Source organism: Oncorhynchus nerka, unplaced genomic scaffold, assembly GCF_034236695.1.
Source record: "Oncorhynchus nerka isolate Pitt River unplaced genomic scaffold, Oner_Uvic_2.0 unplaced_scaffold_781, whole genome shotgun sequence".
Classification (NCBI taxonomy): Eukaryota; Metazoa; Chordata; class Actinopteri; order Salmoniformes; family Salmonidae; genus Oncorhynchus; species Oncorhynchus nerka.
This window is the reverse complement of record NW_027040448.1, coordinates 96,211-112,506: the sequence shown is the minus strand read 5'-3', so window position 1 is coordinate 112,506 and position 16,296 is coordinate 96,211. Positions and strand designations below refer to the sequence as shown.

The window sequence follows — 16,296 nt, the reverse complement described above, 5'->3', positions numbered from 1 at the left end:
CAACCCAGAATGTAAACTGATGGGGTAAAAACAACCCAGAATATAAACTGATGGGGTAAAAACAACCCAGAATATAAACTGATGGGGTAAAAACAACCCAGAATATAAACTGATGGGGTAAAAACAACCCAGAATATAAACTGATGGGGTAAAAACAACCCAGAATGTAAACTGATGGGGTATAAACAACCCAGAATATAAACTGAAGTGGTAAAAACAACCCAGAATATAAACTGATGGGGTCAAAACAACCCAGAATATAAACTGATGGGGTAAAAACAACCCAGAATATAAACTGATGGGGTAAAAACAACCCAGAATATAAACTGATGGGGTAAAAACAACCCAGAATATAAACTGATGGGGTAAAAACAACCCAGAATATAAACTGAAGTGGTAAAAACAACCCAGAATATAAACTGAAGTGGTAAAAACAACCCAGAATATAAACTGAAGTGGTAAAAACAACCCAGAATATAAACTGATGGGGTAAAAACAACCCAGAATATAAACTGAAGTGGTAAAAACAACCCAGAATATAAACTGATGGGGTAAAAACAACCCAGAATATAAACTGATGGGGTAAAAACAACCCAGAATATAAACTGAAGTGGTAAAAACAACCCAGAATATAAACTGAAGTGGTAAAAACAACCCAGAATGTAAACTGAAGGGATAAAAAGAGACAATGCCCTAAGGAGGAGAAGAGAAAATAATCTGACATGACAGGGAGTTGACTGTCTATTTGACGAATGTATATTTATTTATCTCTGCTAATTGCATCCTGTTGTTTTGTCAAGTACGTGCCATTGAGTTAATAATAGATTAAATCATAGTGTAAATTCACCTGATGCAGCCTACTTGATGGAGGGAGGGAGGGAGCATCTGGGTAAATTATGTTGAGATTAATGAAGATGTTTTAATTCCATCAGATTTAATTAGTGTTCTGCATAAACCACAGCGTTTACACTTAGCTAACAGGCCAGACTTCATCTCAGCCTCTGACTGAGATATCAATTACCACAGCCTTTGGGATGCACCTGCACTAATAAGGTGGGTTTAGGGGCTGACAAAAATCCATACACACACATTCTAGATGCCACACACACAGGCACACACACACACACACACACACACACACACACACACACACACACACACACACACACACACACACAAAAGGCACACACACAGACGAATGATCAGACAGACAAAGAAATGCACTCACTCTTGCACACAGGTACAGCAGAGGAGACAGAGCATGTTTGACCCACTACCTACCTGTGAAGACACATCCACTAGACCACCTTTACTCCACACACACAAATGCATACAAAGCTCTCCCTTGCCCTCCTTTTGGCAAATCTGATCATAATTCTATCCTCCTGATTCCTGCTTACGAGCAAAAACTAAAGCAGGAAGTACCAGTGACTCGCTCAATACGGAAGTGGTCAAATGATGCTACGCTACAGGACTGTTTTGCTAGCACAGACAAGAATATGTTCCGGGATTCATCCAATGGCATTGAGGAGTATACCACCTCAGTCATCGGGTTCATCAATAAATGCACCGACGACGTCATCCCCACAGTGACCATACGTACATATCCCAACCAGAAGCCATGGATTACAGGCCACATCCGCATCGAGCTAAAGGCTAGAGCTGCCGCTTTCAAGGAGTGGGACACTAATCTGGACGCTTATAAGAAATCCCGCTATGCCCTCAGACGAACCATCAAACAAGCAAAGCGTCAATACAGGATTAAGATTGAATCCTACTACACCTGCTTTGATGCGCGTCGGATGTGACAGGGCTTGAAAACTATTACGGACTACAAAGGGAAACCGAGACACAAGCTGCCCAGGGACTTGAGCCTACCAGATGAGCTAAATGCCTTTTATGCTCGCTTCAAGGCAAGCAACACTGAAGCATGCACGAGAGCACCAGCTGTTCTGGACGACTGTGTGATAACGCTCTCGTAGCCGATGTGAGCAAGTCCTTTAAACAGGTCAACATTCACAAAGCAGCAGAGCCAGACGGATTACCAGGACAAAGCCATATCTCAGACTGGCCAATAAAACGAAAAGATTAAGATGGGCAAAATGACACAGACGCTGGACAGAGATATGTCTTTTTCTTTGCAACTCTGCCTAGAAGGCCAGCATCCCGGAGTCGCCTCTTCACTGTTAACGTTGAGATGGGTGTTTTGCGGGTACTATTTAATGAAGCTGCCAGTTGAGGACTTGTGAGGCGTCTGTTTCTCAAACTAGACACTCTAATGTACTTGTCCTCTTGCTCAGTTGTGCACCGGGACCTCACACTCCTCTTTATATTCTGGTTAGAGCAAGTTTGCACTGTTCTTTGAAGGGAGTAGTACACAGCGTTGTACGAGATCTTCAGTTTCTCGCATGGATTAGCCTTCATTTGTCAGAACAAGAATAGACTGATGAGTTTCAGAAGAAAGTTTGTTTCTGGCCATTTTGAGCCTTTAATCGAACCCACAAACGCTGATGCTCCAGATACTCAACTAGGCTAAAGAAGGCCAGTTTTATTGCTTCTTTAATCAGAACAACAGTTTTCAGCTGTGCTAACATAATTGCAAAAGGGTTTTCTACTGATAAATTAGCCTTTTAAAATGATAAAGTTGGATTAGCTAACACAATGTGCCATTGGAACACAGGAGTGATGGTTGATAATAAAGGGCCTCTGTACGCCTACGTAGATATTCCATAAAGAAATCTGCCGTTTCCAGCTACAATAGTCATTTACAACATTAATAATGTCTACACTGTATTTCTGATCAATTTGATGTTATTTTAATGGACAAAAAATGTGCTTTTCTTTCATAAACAAGGACATTTCTAAGTGACCCCAAACTTTGAAAGGTAGTGTAGACTCGGGACCGGTACACCCTGTGTATAGCCTCATTGTTGTTATTTTATTGTTTTACTTTTTGTTCTTTTTTACTTTAGTTTATTTGGTAAATATTTTCTTAACTCTTTCTTGAACTGCTCTGTTGGTTAAGGGCTCGTAAGTAAGCATTTCACGGTAAGGTATCCACTTGTGTTTCGGTGCATGTGACTAATAAAGTTGAATTTGATTTGATTACTGTATACTGAGTGTTACTGGTTTGTCTCCTTTGCTGCCTTTGTCTGCAGATCATGTGGTGTGTGAAGAGGAGTTTAAGTATGCCATGCTGGCCCTGAACTGTGTGTGTCCTGCTACCTCCACCCTCATCACCCTGTTGATCCACTCCTCTAGAGGACAGTGAGTACACACACACAAACCCACACACACACTCTTTTTCCAATGGGCGTGGGTGGTACCAGACAGAGGCAGTGAAGTATGTCCTTTGGCCTAACAGATGCTGAGTACATTGAGCTGTACACAGCAGATTATTCATGGTAGATCGACTACTGACCTAAAGTAGACCCAGACCAGTCATGATCCTCTTAAACCCAGACCAGTCCTCTGATCCTCTATCTGCTGCCCCCTCCACCCCTCTACTTTCAGAACAGCACCCCCAGAGGCCTTCAGGCAACATGCAGGAGCCTTCCAGCCCCTCAACAGGTCAGTGTGTGTCACTGTCCTCCTAAACCACCAACAACTCCCTCCCCCTCCCTCCGTATCCCTGATGTGCGGTGACATTAACTCGGCCAGGCATGCTGTCCCCATGAAACGGTCCATTTATTATTTACAGACGACAGTTGTTTCTGTAATGCAGTCCTTCTCACATCACCTCCACCCACAGCCACACTCTCCGCTCCGCACCCTTCCTTTCTCACCTCCTGTCTCTCAACTCATCCTTTCTAAAGGCAGACAAGGTGAACACAGCCCATGTGTGAAACTCTCTCGATGTGTAGCGTTCAGCAGCGTCTATCTTGGCAGCTGTATTGCTCTGATAGTGTCTGTGTCCCTGTGTGTGTCTCAGTGCTGATTGAGTTATTGATTGGTTTCTGACACAGTTGTAAAGTGTTAACACTGCAGCCTTGAGGGGAAGTGTCTTTGATGTGTGGTTGATGCTGAAAGGGAAGCTGCGTGCAACGCTGTTTAAAAGGTCAACTCTGTCCCCTAATGACCAATCCATTCCGTGATCGTGTCTCAGGGAGGGCGGGGCATGCTCAGCTGACCAGTGGCAGCGCACCTACCGCCGCTGCTCGGCCAATGAGGTGCATCACATTTGTCTGGAGGAGAGCAAGTTCTTTGGGGAGTACCAGGGGAAGAGTTTCACCTTCGCCTCCTTCCACGCACACAAGAAGTGAGTCAATAAGCAGACATACACAAAGTTTACATTTGACATTTTAGTCATTTAGCAGACGCTATTAACCACACACACACCCACACACCACACACATTTGGCATTTTAGTCATTTAGCAGACGCTATTAACCACACACACACACACCACACATATTTGACATTTTAGTCATTTAGCAGACGCTATTAACCACACACACATTTCCTGTATCTGATCCTCTCCTCCTCGGTCAGGTATGGTGTGTGTCTGATTGGAGTGCGGAGGCTGGAAAATGCCAACATCCTGCTTAACCCAGGTCCCGGCCACATCATGGGCGGCTCAGACACCTGCTTCTACATCAACATTTCCAAGGAGGAGAACTCAGCTTTTGTCAGAGGCCACAGAGAGCCCACGCGGGGGGGCCCCAAGGGCAGTGACAGGGGGGTGGGGCCCCAGACCATCTACCATGGACTCACCAGACTGCCTGTCCACAGCATCATCGCCAGCATGGGTCAGTCTCACTGACTCACTGTGACACAGTTACACTCAGATCCTTTGTCCAAGTGCACTTAGCATAATGTTTCTTATTATACAATTCTGACTTTCCTGATCCATGTACATGGCACAGATTAGGACATGTTTTACATGTTGATCCACAATAGGCAGATGTTAGAAGCCTAACAGTTGTATGAGGAATAAAACAGTATCTGATTGTAAGTCTCTGGTGATAAGAGCATCTGCCAACTGAGTGAAATGTATCTGGCATGTAGGTTTCCTTTTGTTTTGTTTTTACAACCACACCCCCTGGTGGAGAACTCTGGGACTTCTGGTTCTCAAGTTTGAAAGTGAAAATGTGCCCCAGAACAGTCACAGACACGGATGCAAACATAGCACACAGGGCAAGCACAGATCCACAATCAGTACTATTTGGCTTTGTGAGAGAACAATGGTACTCCCAGTCACAGCACATTGGTACTCTCACAAATCCAAATAGTACTGATTCTGGATCTGTATCTGTGTTTGTTGTAGGGCTCATTTTCCCTTTAGCCTGTGCTTGTATGGACAGGACAATGCTATAACTGTTTTCTACTAAGGGTGTGGACTGGTCATAGATTGTATGAGTTATTGTATGTGTCCTCTGTCACCCGTAGGCACGGTGGCCATTGACCTGCAGGACTCCAGTGACAGCAGCCCAGAGGGCCAGGGCCCGGGGGGAATGACCCCGGACAGTGGGGGAGTTGGAGGTGGCAGGGCAAGCCGGACAGAGGGGGGGTTGGGGGGCGCTAACACCCTGGCCCTCCCAGCCACAACAGACTCTGCCGAGGAGAGACGCCACAGCATCGCCCCTGTCCTGGAGCTGGTGGACGGGGTCAACTCAGCAACCTTCGACCCGCTGGGGGACCAATCAGAGGACGAGGGCGGGGACGAGGGGAAGGATGAGGGGGACGGAGACGAGAATTGCCAGTGTTGGGGTGGACGCTGCGAGTAAGTGTTTAGGAGTTGCCTGAGGTCTAATGTGTGTTTGAATTAGTTTGTTTAAGTCCTGCCATGTTGTGTCCTCAGGTCGAGAGCTTCTGGTCAGCGGGGTGGTGGCACCGGGATCCTCATCTCTCCCAAGTGGTCATTCTCTCTTTCTCCCCTTACCCATCTGTCTATCGCCTCCTTTGAATTCCATGCTGTCACAGTTACCAGCCCTTTCAAGCTTAACATCCTTATCATTTATCGCCCTCCAGGTTCCCTCGGAGAGTTCATCAATGAGCTTGATGCCTTGATAAGCTCCTTTCCTGAGGACGGCTCACCTCTCACAGTTCTGGGCGACTTTAACCTCCCCACGCCTACCTTTGACTCATTCCTCTCTGCCTCCTTCTTTCCACTCCTCTCCTCTTTGACCTCACCCTCTCACCTTCCCCCCTACTCACAAGGCAGGAAATACGCTCGACCTCATCTTTACTAGATGCTGTTCTTCCACTAACCTCGTTGCAACTCCCCTCCAAGTCTCCGACCACTACCTTGTATCCTTTTCCCTCTCGCTCTCATCCAACACTTCCCACTGCCCCTACTCCGGATGGTATCGCGCCGTCCCAACCTTCGCTCTCTCTCCCCCGCTACTCTCTCCTCTTCCATCCTATCATCTCTTCCCTCTGCTCAAACCTTCTCCAACCTATCTCCTGATTCTGCCTCCTCAACCCTCCTCTCCTCCCTTTCTGCATCCTTTGACTCTCTATGTCCCCTATCCTCCAGGCCGGCTCGGTCCTCCCCTCCCGCTCCGTGGCTCGACGACTCATTGCGAGCTCACAGAACAGGGCTCCGGGCAGCCGAGCGGAAATGGAGGAAAACTCGCCTCCCTGCGGACCTGACATCCTTTCACTCCCTCCTCTCTACATTTTCCTCTTCTCTCTCTGCTGCTAAAGCCACTTTCTACCACACTAAATTCCAAGCATCTGCCTCTAACCCTAGGAAGCTCTTTGCAACCTTCTCCTCCCTCCTGAATCCTCCTCCCCCTCCCCCCTCCTCCTCTCTGCAGATGACTTCGTCAACCATTTTGAAAAGAAGGTCGACGACATCCGATCCTCGTTGCTAAGTCAAACGACACCGCTGGTTCTGCTCACACTGCCCTACCCTGTGCTCTGACCTCTTTCTCCCCTCTCTCTCCAGATGAAATCTCGCGTCTTGTGACGGCCGGCCGCCCTACAACCTGCCCGCTTGACCCTATCCCCTCCTCTCTTCTCCAGACCATTTCCGGAGACCTCCTCCTTACCTCACCTCGCTCATCAACTCATCCCTGACCGCTGGCTACGTCCCTTCCGTCTTCAAGAGAGCGAGAGTTGCACCCCTTCTGAAAAAAAACCTACACTCGATCCCTCCGATGTCAACAACTACAGACCAGTATCCCTTCTTTCTTTTCTCTCCAAAACTCTTGAACGTGCCGTCCTTGGCCAGCTCTCCCGCTATCTCTCTCAGAATGACCTTCTTGATCCAAATCAGTCAGGTTTCAAGACTAGTCATTCAACTGAGACTGCTCTTCTCTGTATCACGGAGGCGCTCCGCACTGCTAAAGCTAACTCTCTCTCCTCTGCTCTCATCCTTCTAGACCTATCGGCTGCCTTCGATACTGTGAACCATCAGATCCTCCTCTCCACCCTCTCCGAGTTGGGCATCTCCGGCGCGGCCCACGCTTGGATTGCGTCCTACCTGACAGGTCGCTCCTACCAGGTGGCGTGGCGAGAATCCGTCTCCACACCACGTGCTCTCACCACTGGTGTCCCCAGGGCTCTGTTCTAGGCCCTCTCCTATTCTCGCTATACACCAAGTCACTTGGCTCTGTCATAACCTCACATGGTCTCTCCTATCATTGCTATGCAGACGACACACAATTAATCTTCTCCTTTCCCCTTCTGATGACCAGGTGGCGAATCGCATCTCTGCATGTCTGGCAGACATATCCGTGTGGATGACGGATCACCACCTCAAGCTGAACCTCGGCAAGACGGAGCTGCTCTTCCTCCCGGGAAGGACTGCCCGTTCCATGATCTCGCCATCACGGTTGACAACTCCATTGTGTCCTCCTCCCAGAGCGCTAAGAACCTTGGCGTGATCCTGGACAACACCCTGTCGTTCTCAACTAACATCAAGGCGGTGGCCCGTTCCTGTAGGTTCATGCTCTACAACATCCGCAGAGTACGACCCTGCCTGCCTCACACAGGAAGCGGCGCAGGTCCTAATCCAGGCACTTGTCATCTCCCGTCTGGATTACTGCAACTCGCTGTTGGCTGGGCTCCCTGCCTGTGCCATTAAACCCCTACAACTCATCCAGAACGCCGCAGCCCGTCTGGTGTTCAACCTTCCCAAGTTCTCTCACGTCACCCCGCTCCTCCGCTCCCTCCACTGGCTTCCAGTTGAAGCTCGCATCCGCTACAAGACCATGGTGCTTGCCTACGGAGCTGTGAGGGGAACGGCACCTCAGTACCTCCAGGCTCTGATCAGGCCCTACACCCAAACAAGGGCACTGCGTTCATCCACCTCTGGCCTGCTCGCCTCCCTACCACTGAGGAAGTACAGTTCCCGCTCAGCCCAGTCAAAACTGTTCGCTGCTCTGGCCCCCCAATGGTGGAACAAACTCCCTCACGACGCCAGGACAGCGGAGTCAATCACCACCTTCCGGAGACACCTGAAACCCCACCTCTTTAAGGAATACCTAGGATAGGATAAAGTAATCCCTCTCACCCCCCCTCCCCCTGAAAAGATTTAGATGCACTACTGTTCCACTGGAGGTCATAAGGTGAATGCACCAATTTGTAAGTCGCTCTGGATAAGAGCGTCTGCTAAATGACTTAAATGTAAATGTAATGTAAATGTAAATGTGTTTGTGTGTTTCTGTCTGTCTTTGTGTATCTGTGTGTGTGTGTGTGTGTGTGTGTGTGGCAGGTGGGTGAAGGGGTACCCGCTGAACTCTCCGTACATTGGCAGTTCCCCTGCCTTGTGTCACCTGCTGCAGGAAAAAATGCCCTTCTGCTGCCTGCGCCTGGACAAGGTGGGAATCAGACGACTTCTGCCGTACTTACCCTCAACTAGAACCATCCTACCTCCCTACCTGACCCCTCTTCGATGATGATGATGACCTTCATGTAATCCAATGTATTTCCTGTGTCTTTCCTGTGTCATCTCCCTCCTACAGGCCTGCCACCACATCCCGTTCGAGGACGCTCGGTCATACGGCTTTAAGAACAAGCTGATCATCGTGTCGGCGGAGAGTGCAGGAAACGGCCTGTATAACTTTATCGCGCCCCTGAGGGCTTACTACCGCCCCAAGAAAGAGCTCAACCCCATCGTGCTGCTACTGGAGAACATGTGAGTGGAAACAGACACACTGCAGGAAAACATAGAATTACATATATATAGAACACTGTAAATCTCTATGGTGTAACCACACTGCAGGAAACTATAGAATTACATAGATATAGAACACTGTAAGTCTCTATGGTGTAACCACACTGCAGGAAACTATAGAATTACATATATATAGAACACTGTAAGTCTCTATGGTATAACCACACTGTAGGAAACTATATAATTACATAGATATAGAACACTGTAAGTCTCTATGGCGTAACCACACTGCAGGAAACTATAGAATTACATATATATAGAACACTGTAAATCTCTATGGCGTAACCACACTGCAGGAAACTATAGAATTACATATATATAGAACACTGTAAGTCTCTATGGCGTAACCACACTGCAGGAAACTATAGAATTACATATATAGAACTCTGTAAGTCTCTATGGCGTAACCACACTGTAGGAAACTATATAATTACATAGATATAGAACACTGTAAGTCTCTATGGCGTAACCACACTGCAGGAAACTATATAATTACATAGATATAGAACCTTGTAAGTCTCTATGGCGTAACCACACTGCAGGAAACTATATAATTACATAGATATAGAACACTGGAAGTCTCTATGGCGTAACCACACTGCAGGAAACTATATAATTACATAGATATAGAACACTGGAAGTCTCTATGGCGTAACCACACTGCAGGAAACTATAGAATTACATATATATAGAACACTGTAAGTCTCTATGTCGTAACCACACTGCAGGAAACTATATAATTGTAACGGCGTTCTTCGTTTGTGGAAAGAGAGTCGGACCGAAATGCAGCGTGTAGGTTACTCATGTTACTTTAATGAAGAAAAACGTGATACAAGAAATAACTGTGAGAATACAAAACAACAAACGGAACGTGACACTAATTACAGCCTATCTGGTGACTACAACACAGAGACAGGACAATCACCCACGAAATACAACGTGAACACAGGTTACCTAAATACGGTTCCCAATCCGAGACAACGAGAAGCACCTGACTCTAATTGAGAACCGCCTCAGGCAGCCAAGCCTAACTAGACACACCCCTAATCAACACAATCCCAATTACTACAAACCCCAATACGAAACACAACATATAAACCCATGTCACACCCTGGCTTACCCAAACATATACCAAAAACACAAAATATAATGACCAGGCGTGACAGAACCCCCCTAAGGTGCGGACTCCGGGACGCACCTCAAGAGCATAGGGAGGGTCCGGGTGGGCGTCTGTCCATGGTGGCGGTTCTGGCTCGGGACGTGGACCCCACTCCATGAATGTCCTAGTTCCTCCCCTTCGCGTCCTGGGGTAATCCACCTTCTCCGCCGACCATGGCCTAATAGTCCTCACCCAGATCCCCACATAACTGAGGAGCCGCTCGTAACAGAGGGGCAGCTCGGGACAGAGGGGCAGCTCGGAACAGAGGCAGCTCGGAACAGAGGCAGCTCGGGACCGAGGGGATGCCCGGGACCGAGGGGATGCCCGGGACCGAGGGGAAGCCCGGGACCGAGGGGAAGCCCGGGACTGTGAGGAATCCCAGTACTGAGATGAAGCTCAGACAGGTAGTAGGCTCCGGTAAATCCTGGCTGGCTGGCGGAACTGGAAGATTCTGGTTGTCTGGCAGATCTGGAAGAGACTGGTTGTCTGGCAGATCTGGAAGAGACTGGTTGTCTGGCAGATCTGGAAGAGACTGGTTGTCTGGCGGATCTGGAAGAGACTGGTTGTCTGGCACTTCTGGCGGATCCTGGCAGACTGGCGGCGCTGGGCAGACTGGCGACGCTGGGCAGACTGGCGACGCTGGGCAGACTGGGAGCACTGGCGGCGCTGGGCAGACGGGGAGCACTGGCGGCGCTGGGCAGACTGGGAGCACTGGCGGCGCTGGGCAGACTGGCGACGCTGGGCAGACTGGCGACGCTGGGCAGACTGGGAGCACTGGCGGCGCTGGGCAGACTGACAGCTCTGGCTGCTTCATGCAGACTGACAGCACTTGGCAGACTGACAGATCTCTGCAGACTGGCAGCTCAGGCTGCTCCGAACAGGCAGGAGGCTCCGGCAGCGCAGGAGAGGATACAGGCTCTGGCTGCGCTGAACAGGCGGGAGGCTCCGGCAGCGCAGGAGAGGAGACAGGCTCTGGCTGCGCTGAACAGGCGGGAGACTCCGACAGCGTAGGAGGGAATGAAGGCTCTGGCTGTGTTGAACAGGCGAGGCGCACTGAAGGCCTGGTGCGTGGATAGACCGGACCGTGCAGGCGCACTGGAGCTCTTGAGCACCGAGCCTGCCCAAGCTTACCTGGCTCGATGCCCACTCTAGCCCGGCCAATAGGAAGAGCTGGTATGTGTCGCAGCTGGCTCTGCACCCGCACTGGAAACACCGTGCGCTCCATAGCATAACACGGTGCCTGCCCGGTCTCTCTAGCCCAACGGTGAGCACAGGGAGTATGCGCAGGTTTCCTACCTGGCATAACTATTCTCCCTTCTAGCCCCCCCCCCCAATAATTTTTTTGGGGTGACCTTCCTGGTTTCCAACCGAGTCGCCGTGCTGCTTCTTCATACCTGCGCCTCTCCGCTTTAGCTGCTTCTATTTCCTCCTTGGGACAGCGATATTCTCCCGGCTGCGCCCAGGGTCCTTTACCGTCTAATTCCTCCTCCCATGTCCAAATCTCCAAATGGTGCAGTCTCTCCCACTGCAACTGTTCTTCACGATTAACAGGGAGAGTAGGCTCAGGTCTGACTCCTGACTCAGCCACTCTCTCTCTGCGCTTTCCCCCGTTACTTTCCGTTTTCGCTCTGCGCCGCCGTGCTTTCCTTTTCGACTCCATTCGTCTATAGCCCTCTTCACATTGCTGTAGGGAATCCCAGGCGGGCTCCTGCACTCGCTCTAGATCGGCCGCCCACCTGTCGATTTCTTCCCACGTAGTATACTCCATGCTTCTGCTGTCCATAACGTCGTCCTTTAGCTCCTGCCAGTTTACACGCTGCTCGGTCCGTTTACGGTGGGTGATTCTGTAACGGCGTTCTTCGTTTGTGGAAAGAGAGTCGGACCGAAATGCAGCGTGTAGGTTACTCATGTTACTTTAATGAAGAAAAACGTGATACAAGAAATAACTGTGAGAATACAAAACAACAAACGGAACGTGACACTAATTACAGCCTATCTGGTGACTACAACACAGAGACAGGACAATCACCCACGAAATACAACGTGAACACAGGTTACCTAAATACGGTTCCCAATCCGAGACAACGAGAAGCACCTGACTCTAATTGAGAACCGCCTCAGGCAGCCAAGCCTAACTAGACACACCCCTAATCAACACAATCCCAATTACTACAAACCCCAATACGAAACACAACATATAAACCCATGTCACACCCTGGCTTACCCAAACATATACCAAAAACACAAAATATAATGACCAAGGCGTGACAATAATTACATAGATATAGAACACTGTAAGTCTCTATGGCGTAACCACACTGCAGGAAACTATAGAATTACATAGATATAGAACACTGTAAGTCTCTATGGTGTAACCACACTGCAGGAAACTATAGAATTACATAGATATAGAACACTGTAAATCTCTATGGTGTAACCACACTGCAGGAAACTATAGAATTACATATATATAGAACACTGTAAGTCTCTATGGCGTAACCACACTGCAGGAAACTATAGAATTACATAGATATAGAACACTGTACATCTCTATGGTGTAACCACACTGCAGGAAACTATAGAATTACATATATATAGAACACTGTAAATCTCTATGGTGTAACCACACTGCAGGAAACTATAGAATTACATAGATATAGAACACTGTAAGTCTCTATGGCGTAACCACACTGCAGGAAACTATAGAATTACATATATATAGAACACTGTAAATCTCTATGGTGTAACCACACTGCAGGAAACTATAGAATTACATAGATATAGAACACTGTAAGTCTCTATGGTATAACCACACTGCAGGAAACTATAGAATTACATAGATATAGAACACTGTAAATCTCTATGGTGTAACCACACTGCAGGAAACTATAGAATTACATATATATAGAACTCTGTAAGTCTCTATGGTGTAACCACACTGCAGGAAACTATAGAATTACATAGATATAGAACACTGTAAATCTCTATGGTGTAACCACACTGCAGGAAACTATAGAATTACATAGATATAGAACACTGTAAATCTCTATGGTATAACCACACTGCAGGAAACTATAGAATTACATGATATAGAACACTGTTAGTCTCTATGGTGTAACCACACTGCAGGAAACTATAGAATTACATAGATATAGAACACTGTAAATCTCTATGGTGTAACCACTGCAGGAAACTATAGAATTACATAGATATAGAACACTGTAAATCTCTATGGTGTAACCACACTGCAGAAACTATATAATTACATAGATATAGAACACTGTAAATCTCTATGGTGTAACCACACTGCAGGAAACTATAGAATTACATAGATATAGAACACTGTAAATCTCTATGGTGTAACCACACTGCAGGAAACTATAGAATTACATAGATATAGAACACTGTAAATCTCTATGGTGTAACCACACTGCAGGAAACTATAGAATTACATATATATAGAACTCTGTAAGTCTCTATGGTGTAACCACACTGCAGGAAACTATAGAATTACATAGATATAGAACACTGTAAATCTCTATGGTGTAACCACACTGCAGGAAACTATAGAATTACATAGATATAGAACACTGTAAATCTCTATGGTATAACCACACTGCAGGAAACTATAGAATTACATAGATATAGAACACTGTTAGTCTCTATGGTGTAACCACACTGCAGGAAACTATAGAATTACATAGATATAGAACACTGTAAATCTCTATGGTGTAACCACACTGCAGGAAACTATAGAATTACATATATATAGAACACTGTAAGTCTCTATGGCGTAACTACACTGCAGGAAACTATAGAATTACATAGATATAGAACACTGTAAATCTCTATGGTGTAACCACACTGCAGGAAACTATAGAATTACATAGATATAGAACACTGTAAATCTCTATGGTGTAACCACACTGCAGGAAACTATATAATTACATAGATATAGAACACTGTAAATCTCTATGGTGTAACCACACTGCAGGAAACTATAGAATTACATAGATATAGAACACTGTAAATCTCTATGGTGTAACCACACTGCAGGAAACTATAGAATTACATAGATATAGAACACTGTAAATCTCTATGGTGTAACCACACTGCAGGAAACTATAGAATTACATAGATATAGAACACTGTAAATCTCTATGGTGTAACCACACTGCAGGAAACTATAGAATTACATATATATAGAACACTGTAAATCTCTGGGCGTAACCACACTGCAGGAAACTATAGAATTACATATATATAGAACACTGTAAATCTCTATGGTGTAACCACACTGCAGGAAACTATAGAATTACATAGATATAGAACACTGTAAATCTCTATGGTGTAACCACACTGCAGGAAACTATAGAATTACATAGATATAGAACACTGTAAGTCTCTATGGTGTAACCACACTGCAGGAAACTATAGAATTACATAGATATAGAACACTGTAAATCTCTATGGTGTAACCACACTGCAGGAAACTATAGAATTACATAGATATAGAACACTGTAAATCTCTATGGTGTAACCACACTGCAGAAACTATAGAATTACATATATATAGAACACTGTAAATCTCTGTAAGCGTAACCACACTGCGGAAACTATAGAATTACATATATATAGAACACTGTAAATCTCTATGGTGTAACCACACTGCAGAAACTATAGAATTACATAGATATAGAACACTGTAAATCTCTATGGTGTAACCACACTGCAGGAAACTATAGAATTACATAGATATAGAACACTGTAAATCTCTATGGTGTAACCACACTGCAGGAAACTATAGAATTACATAGATATAGAACACTGTAAATCTCTATGGTGTAACCACACTGCAGGAAACTATAGAATTACATAGATATAGAACACTGTAAATCTCTATGGTGTAACCACACTGCAGGAAACTATAGGAATTACATGGATATAGAACTCTGTAAATCTCTATGGTGTAACCACACTGCAGGAAACTATAGAATTACATAGATATAGAACACTGTAAATCTCTATGGTGTAACCACACTGCAGGAAACTATGGAATTACATATATATAGAACTCTGTAAGTCTCTATGGTGTAACCACACTGCAGGAAACTATAGAATTACATAGATATAGAACACTGTAAGTCTCTATGGTATAACCACACTGTAGGTGGAGCATAGAGACTTGTCCTGGAGAGGCCCTCTTTAAACACACTGTCAGGAAGAAGGGATGGTCTCATTTTAAGAGTTTCATTAACATAATTTACTGTATGAAAATGTCTGTGTTTCAAGAGTTTATGGCCACTCTGCAGTGCACTGTGCACATAATATGAAATATTACTGTGGTTTCTCCTGGTGCAAAACCCCAATATGGGCATATTAAAGTGGAATCCAATAAAAGGAGAGTAAAAAGCTGAGTCATGGCCGTGTAGCGCTTTGCTCTCCCACTGTTCTCTGCACACAGCAGCCAGGACTTTATATTTCAAATCAAAATCAAAAATCAAATCACATTTTATTTGTCACAGGTGAAATGTTTACTTTACAAGCCCTTAGCCAACAATGCAGTTCAAGAAACAGAGTTAAGAAAAGATTGACTAAATAAACTAAAGTAAAACATTTAATAAAAAGTAACACAATAAAATAACAACAACGAGGCTATATACAGGGGTACCGGTGCCGAGTCAATGTGCGGGAGTACCGGTGCCGAGTCAATGTGGAGGCTATATACAGGGGTACCGGTACAGAGTCAATGTGGAGGCTATATACAGGGGAGTACCGGTGCCGTCAATGTGGAGGCTATATACAGGGAGTACCGGTACCGAGTCAATGTGGAGGCTATATACAGGGGTACCGGTGCCGAGTCAATGTGGAGGCTATATACAGGGGTACCGGTGCCGAGTCAATGTGGAGCGATATACAGGGGTACCGGTGCCGAGTCAATGTGGAGCGATATACAGGGGTACCGGTACCGAGTCAATGTGCGGGTACAGGTTAGTCAAGGTAATATGTACATG

General features: G+C 46.1%; 1 protein-coding gene across 1 annotated transcript in view; it reads left to right on the top strand.

Moving 5' to 3' along the window:
- LOC115127461 (potassium channel subfamily T member 1-like) overlaps positions 1-16,296 on the top strand; it is an 83,281-nt gene that overhangs the window by 48,769 nt on the left and 18,216 nt on the right. The window contains exons 15-21 of the mRNA XM_065016891.1: positions 3,159-3,267; positions 3,514-3,570; positions 4,106-4,258; positions 4,491-4,747; positions 5,388-5,721; positions 8,662-8,767; positions 8,912-9,084. Of these exons, the coding sequence (XP_064872963.1) occupies positions 3,159-3,267; positions 3,514-3,570; positions 4,106-4,258; positions 4,491-4,747; positions 5,388-5,721; positions 8,662-8,767; positions 8,912-9,084 (1,189 nt within the window). The remainder of the gene's footprint in view (positions 1-3,158; positions 3,268-3,513; positions 3,571-4,105; positions 4,259-4,490; positions 4,748-5,387; positions 5,722-8,661; positions 8,768-8,911; positions 9,085-16,296) is intronic.